This window comes from Canis lupus, chromosome 5 (assembly GCF_011100685.1).
Source record: "Canis lupus familiaris isolate Mischka breed German Shepherd chromosome 5, alternate assembly UU_Cfam_GSD_1.0, whole genome shotgun sequence".
NCBI classification, from domain to species: Eukaryota; Metazoa; Chordata; class Mammalia; order Carnivora; family Canidae; genus Canis; species Canis lupus.
In genome coordinates, this window is record NC_049226.1 from 14,146,335 (window position 1) to 14,153,392 (window position 7,058).

Consider the following 7,058-nt stretch of genomic DNA (forward strand, 5'->3'; position numbering starts at 1 on the left):
GCCACAGCCCACTCGCTGGCCGGCCTCCCCTCCAGCCCACTTTCCCTCACTCTCTGCGGAAGACGGACACTTCTTTTAGAAGCTGCATGATTTCCTAACTCTGTGTCAGTGATCCATTGCCCCCAGCATTAGACTCACTTGGCCACCCTGCCCCGGCACCACTGATGCAGTGGGGAAGAAGGCTGCATTTTAAAACAAATATGCCAGCTGCTTGGTGCGCAATGCAAAGGTGGAGGGGACCAGCCCTAGAATCCACTTGACGCCTGAGGCCCAGAGAAGTATAATGATCTGCCCCAGGTCACACAGCTAGTTTGCAGCTGAACTGAAGGCTGCTCTACTCTGCAGGGAAATCCTTGTATGAACAGAAGTGGTTTGTGTGTTTATCTCTCTGACTCGAACATAAGCCCCCGAGGGCAAGGACAATGTCCTATGCACCTCGGTGTCCATCCATCCGCCAGGCCCGGCACAGGGCTTGGTGTAGTTTTGGTCAGCCAGAAAAATGAAGAGCTATAGACACCGGCCAGGCCCCACCTTTCAGTCTTGCTCCAAGGAAGTAAACCCATGTGGGTGGCTGAGGGCAGAAACCCCCTTGCAGGGCCCGGAGCTCCGCCTTTCTTGCTGGTGTGCTGCCGACCCAACCAAAAACCCACCTTGCTGTCAAGGGCTGTGTTTCTGACACTGCATCCACTATTTCCACTCTGTCTTCCACAGCAGACCTTTAAATATTTGAAAACAGCTGTCAGGATCCACTTAGATGTTCCTTCTTCTAGGTTTCAGGTCCCCAGCTCCCTCAACCACTGCTCATGTGGTGTGGTATGCAGACCCCGGGGTGTCCCAGTCCCCCCTCCTCCAAATGCCATCCCATTTGTCAACGTCCTTGCTCAACTGTGGCTCCTGGGATGAAATGCAATGCTCCAGATGTGGTGTGGCCACTGCCAAGCACAGAGGGACATGCCATGATCTCCCCTCTTCTGGGCTCTGGGCTCCGATTAAAAGAGCCCAAGATTGCATTAGCTCTCCTGGCAGCTCCCCCCCACTGTTGGCTCGCATTGCACTTTGCCTGCTAATCCATCTAACTCTATTACTGTCTAATCCACGATTCTCCATCTTGTCCCCGAGGATTACATCAAAGTCCTTACAAAACGCCTTGCTGAAATCCACATACGCGACGTCCTCAGCGCACCACATATCTACCAATCCAGAAAACCTCTCGGCCTGAGAAAGGAGGTCGTTTGGGCTGGACTTGTGCTTGGTGAACCCAGGATGATTCCTAGTGATCTCTCCTTTCTTCTTCTTCTCCTTCTTCTTCTTCTTCTTCTTCTTCTTCTTCTTCTTCTTCTTCTTCTTCTTCTTCTTCTTCTTCTTCTTCTTCTTCTTCTTCTTCTTCTTCTTCTTCTTCTTTTTCTTTCCTATGGGCTCATGAAGCAACCAGTCCATCATTTTTGCTCAGTGTCTTCTATGGAGCTTTCTTCACCCAAGGTGCTTGCTCAGTGCCTGGACTGAGCAACTGTGACAGGTGGCCTGATTGATTATGCGCGTTGTGAGGTTTTTGGTGGTAAGCAGAGGCTGCCTGAGGAAAAAGCAGAGAAGGGGAACAAATGTAAATACCACACACTCAGGAATGCCCATGGAGGTTGTAAATAGCTTGACGGAAAGATGTTAGAGGCTCTGGGTAGGAAAATTTATTAACAATGCTTCATGTCTTTTACTCTCCCTGCACAATGTTTGATTCAGAGAAACTATGAAAACATCACTGCCAAGCCATTTCCTTTCTCCTATAATTAGGTACTCTGGATTTTTAGTATCGTTTGTGTGCGTGTTTGTTTCTTCTGATTTCCACAGGCTATTTTTAGACCAATCATGACTTAACTTTTTGAAAAGCCTAGGAGAAAAAGTCACGTTCCCCAGCAATCAAATGTACCCATCCCCTGAGTGACGTACATTTAGGTAAGTCACAGCTGGGTGACGGACCCTGGGGCCCGGGGGGAGCACGCAGCAGGAAGGCCTCTGCTGCGGGGTGGAGAGACGAGAGAGGGATGTCATCCCCTGTGACCTGCAGCCCCTGGCCACCCTGCTGGTTAACCCTCTTCTTCCACCAAGAGGGAGAGAGTCATGCAGGTTCTCAGAGCGACGTGCTGGTGGCAAGGAGGCACAGCTGGCTCCGGAAGAGAAAGAAATGATCCCGAGCCGCCAGTGGGAGGGGCTGCCCCACAAAGGAGTGAGCTCCCTGTCTCTGGAAGGGTTCAAGCTGAGCTGGATAACAACCTCAGTGTTCAAGGCCCTTTCTGATGCTTGACTGTGTGAAATCTGCCGGGGAGGCTGCTGGAAGAATTCTAGCTCCGAAAGGAAAGCGCAGCCACAATGTCGAGGGATCGTCCAAAACCAGGGCTTCAGGAAGGAGACCCCAGCACCCAGCCCCATACAGAGACAAGGTAGGGAGCGCTGCGGGCATTCACCTCCTCCATTCGGGGGGCTGGAGCCATCCCTCTGGAGACAGCAGTCCTCGAACACTTCCCCACGGTACCATCCCTACTCTCCCTGCCTGCCTTTCAGAGGAAAAGGTTTTAAATGCAATTTCCTAGCTGGTCACAGATTCAGTGTCTACCTCCTTTAAGGACTCACAGCCTTACGGAGACTCTTGTAGGCACCAGTTCCCTCTCTCTGGGAGCACCCGGCGTGAGAGCCATCTGCAGAAAGTAACAGGCATGTACACACGGAACAGACCGCCACACGGCACCACACACACCCAGAGCAAGTCCATGCCCCTGGGTGTGATGGAGAGAGCATGCGTGCACTTGTGTGTTTGTGTGCGTGCAAGGGAGGGGAAGATATCAGCTTTACTGAGGGTCAGGTCTAAATTACACATGCTCACCAAGGTAGGCCGTCTCCCCTTTGCCATCCCCACAACATTTAAGAAGCAACCCCATGGGGGGGCCAGTGCTGCAAAAGCTGGGGAGTCACCGGGAGAACCTTGCAGTTTGCAAAGCCCTTCCTCATCTGTAATTCCGGATTGTCCACTCACTCACCAAATATTTATTCAGCACCTGCCGTGCTCCAGGCACTGTGCCAGGCATGGGGAGTACAGGGTGACCAAAAACTCGCAGTGCCTGGACTCGGCGAAGCTCACAGCCTAGTGCAGCCAGACATGAGCAAACAATCAGAGAAGTGTGTATTTACAGTCCACTCAGGTAAGCGTGAGGGCGGAGAATTATACAGCGCTGTGGAGTGTATAACCAGAGGAGACCTAACCTGAAAGTCAGGGAGGACTTCCCGGAGGAGGGGGCATTTGAGCTCTGAAGCTGAAGGGTAAGAGACAGGTTGGGGGCATTTGGGCTGAAGCTGAAGGGTGAGAGACAGGTAACCAGGTGAGGGGTGAGAGGCAGGGAGGACAAGAGGGAGCCCAAGCATTAGAAGCTCCCTGGAACATACTTAGGAGTCAGAATTGGACTCACTGGCTGGCTGAACGGTGGGCTCTGGCAGACTGGGGAGGCTGAAGAGAAGTAAGAGAAGTAAGGGATTTCTATCTCCATCGTTACCTGAGGTTGGCGACATAGGAGCCAGAGCCCTTCCAGAATGTTCCACGAGCATGATCTGGGGTACATTCAGCATATCCCAGGCCTGGGTCCTTCCTAGGCCAGGGTGAAGGGAAGCTTCAGGAAGAAGGAGTCCTGATTAAGCTCGTTCTTGAAAGGCAAATAGGATGAGGAGGGGAGGGAGGCATACAGTTGAGGGGGACTCCTTCTGGGGGACGTCCTAGAGGCTCGAAGGAGCTCGCGTAGGTAGCTGGGCTTGGCTGGAGCCTGGTGAGCCTAAGTGAGGTGGGAGGTGAGGATGGAGAACCAGGTGTGGGGCAAGGGGGATGACGAGCTTGGACTTGTCCTGAAGGTCAAGGGGAGTCCTCGATGAGCTTTGAGAAAGAAAACAACGTGGTCGGACATGTGCTCTGAAGAAAAGCGACCCCTCAGGCTGCGGAGTGGAAGGGGGCTGGGTGGGAGTGGGCTCGGAGCCCGGCAGCACTAGGTGCTCAACATGACGGGAAGCGAGGGACTCCTGGGTGTGGAGAGGGGGATCAGAAGGAGGAAGTGAGGGCGAGTCCCGAACTGATTTTCTGCTCAGCTGTTGGATGTTGAACTTGAGGGTCTTGTGAAAAACGCACTTCAAGAGGTGGCTGGGTGAGAGAACGCGGAGGGCATGGCAAGGAAGAGGCGACGCGCTTGAGGTGCGTCCAGTTTTTAGAGTGAAGGTAGGGACAGAGGCCATGCTCCCCTCGCCTGCCCCACCCCGAAACAGCCTGCCTCCACCTCCGGCCTCTGGGCTCCTGTGTGGCCTGGCCCTGTGTCCGTTGGCTTAAGGCAAACCCCAGAGGCATTCCCAAATCTTTCTCCTCCTTCACCACCTCCGGGCCAGCCCGTGGCCCTCTCTCCAGCAGGCAGGCCCTGTTCCCTCCACCTGCTCAGAGCTCCTACCCTCTCCCTCCAGGGACAGTGCGACAGCCCTAACTGCCTCCTTCCCACCCTTGCCAGCTCCCCGCTTCCCACAGCACGCTGCCCTCCCCGCAGTGACCGGGTCCCATTTCTACAGAGCATCAAACCCTCCAGTGGCTCCTCCTCATCCTCAGAACCAAATGCCAACCCCTTGCCTGGCTTGGGAAGGTCAGCGTGAGTGCCTCCTCATCCCCCTTGCTCTGCTCCTCTCTGGCCTGCCCCCTGCCCCTCCGGCAGCCTCCCCGGCTCCCCACGCAGGGCCTTGGAGCTTGCTCTTCTCTACCCTCATGTCCTCCTGCCCCCTGACCATAAAAAAGAAAGATTTTATTTATTTATTCATGAGAGACACACAGAGAGAGGCAGAGACACAGGCAGAGGGAGATGCAGGCTCTCCAAGGGGAGCCCAATTCAGGACTCGATCCCAGGACCCCAGGATCGTGCCCTGAGCCAAAGGCAGACACTCAACCACTGAGCTGCCCAGGTGCCCCTCACCTTCTTGTCTGTGGCTTTCCATGAAAGTGTCACTCAGCGGAGAGGCCTCCTGAGCATCCCTGACAGTAGCTACTCAGCACCCTGCTGCAATTTTTTTTTTTTTTTTTTTTTAGAGAGACGGGCGGCGGAGGCAGAGGGAGAGAGACTCTTAAGCAGACTCGACCCCCAGCATGGAGCCCAGTGCAGGGCTCCGTCTCACAACCCTGGGATCATGACTTGAGCTGAAATGAAGAGTTGGACGCTCCAGTGACTGCACCACCCAGGGCCCCACACGGCTGCATTTTAACACTGTTCCCTATCAGTTTTTCTTGCTCATCAGTTTGCTCCTTGCACACCTCCCACACTCCTCCCATGTGCACACACACTTGATGAAGCTCTGTGAGAGCTGGGGTTCGCCACCACACCCCGGGCCTTAGGAGAGGCCCTGTGCATAGTTATCTCCCACGTGAATAAATGAACAAATGAGTGAGTAAATTGGTATAAAGCGGTATCTGATGCTGGGAGTGCAGAAAGCCCTAGAGACACAGACAGTACAATCAAGAAGAGAGTCTGGCCACAGAAGAAAGAAGAGAATCAAAAGACACCTTTATTGAGCGAGTCAAGAGAAAAAAGAGGGTTTAAGTGGAGGGATGGGTCACGGCATCCCATGCTGCCGGAGAGACCTCATGAGGCCCAAGGACACCCACTGCCCTTGAGAAAAGGGGTTTACAAGGACCTGGTGAGAGTAGTGGAGGGGTGGCAGGTGGCTCCCACGGGCTGGTGTGGCTGGCTGGGGCGGAGGCATGCCTGGGGGCATATCTGGGTGGAGCCGGTGGGTGAGGGTATCCAGGCCAAGGAGGATTTTCTCCTGAAGCCTGGCTCCTGGACCTAGCAGAGGCAGCAGAGAAGAAGGAGTGACTGAGATTACAGAGCAAGGGAGTGGCACTGGACTCCCCAGAGATTTATAGAAACACGCCGGTGCCCCAGACAGAGTCATCATTTGTTGCTCATTCAAACTGAAATGTGCTCCATATGTGCTTAGAGGTAAGGTCAAGGGCGGCCTGGGAGAGGAGCTAAGGCCACGGCTTGGCCTGGCCACCCCTCTAGCTCCGGTTCCAGATGCACACTCCACACCTACAGAGCAAAGCCAGAGGCCAGCAGCTAATTGGGCCTCCTCCCCAAAAGGTGACCGAGGGGTCAGTCCGCTGCTGCTACTCGAACATGTCCCTTTGACGTCCCCCGAGGGACCCCCAGCAGTTGATGAGTGTATCCCTTCTGGCCATGCACTTCCACTCCCCACAGGGGACACTTGGCAGGTCAGTACAGCTCTCTGCAGCCTGTCCCATTTCCAGTGATACCTCAGCACCCGGTTTAGACTGACACCCCAGGATCAGTAACACCAGGGTGGGGTGGCCGCTGGAACCCGACTCGTCGGTTCCATCCAGGCCCAGCTTTCTCACAGATACCCTGCGTGTCTGATAAACCCCAGTACCCTCCATTCTAATAGCTAACCCTCAGAATGTGAGGTCGGTGATGCTTGAACGATGCTCCTTCCGTGGCCATCTGAGGTAGGATGCAGGAATGGACAGAAAGTGGAGCTGAGGACATGCACTCATGAAAGATTCTCAAATTACGAGGTGCCCGGGTGGCTCAGTGGGTAAGCATCTGCCTTCGGCTCAGGTCATGATCCCAAGGTCCTGGGATCGAGTCCCTCTCCCTCTGCCTGTGTCTCTGCCTCTCTCTCCATGTCTCTCATGAATAAATAAATCAAATTTAAAAAGAAAGAAAGAAAGATTCTCAAATCGAAAGACAATAGGACATCTCGCACGCAGGAACATCGAATGCCTCCTGAGAAAGGAAGCACCGTGTCATGAGCACCAAGGGACGAGGAAGGAAGCGGCGGGTCTGTTCTGGGGAGAATTTGTAGTCCGGGGAATCGTACACCCCGGGGTCAGAGGGGTGCGGGAGGTGGTGCAGAAGGTGCCGGCGGCCTCGGAGCCAAGTGGACCTAATCCCAAACAATTGCAACAGGACATCCATTTTTAGCAGTTTTGAGGAAATTGGGGATTATGAATTGGCCCAGAGGAGGCGGAGGCTTATCCA

The 7,058-nt window shown here is 54.3% G+C and overlaps 1 protein-coding gene and 1 long non-coding RNA gene across 2 annotated transcripts; one reads left to right on the forward strand and one right to left on the reverse strand.

Annotated features, from left to right (window-relative positions):
* Positions 1–219: 219 nt before the first annotated feature.
* On the reverse strand, positions 220–2,706 carry LOC119876269. Its single transcript, XM_038535503.1, has 2 exons — positions 2,623–2,706; positions 220–1,570 (listed from the first exon to the last, which is right to left on the reverse strand). Exon 2 carries the CDS (start codon positions 1,438–1,440, stop codon positions 802–804), a length of 639 nt encoding a protein of 212 aa, XP_038391431.1. The 5' UTR covers positions 1,441–1,570; positions 2,623–2,706; the 3' UTR covers positions 220–801.
* LOC119871998 lies at positions 1,909–5,450 on the forward strand. The gene is made up of 3 exons (XR_005358842.1): positions 1,909–1,947; positions 2,101–2,432; positions 5,090–5,450. It is a non-coding gene; the product is annotated as an uncharacterized LOC119871998 (long non-coding RNA).
* The last annotated feature ends 1,608 nt before the right edge of the window (positions 5,451–7,058 follow it).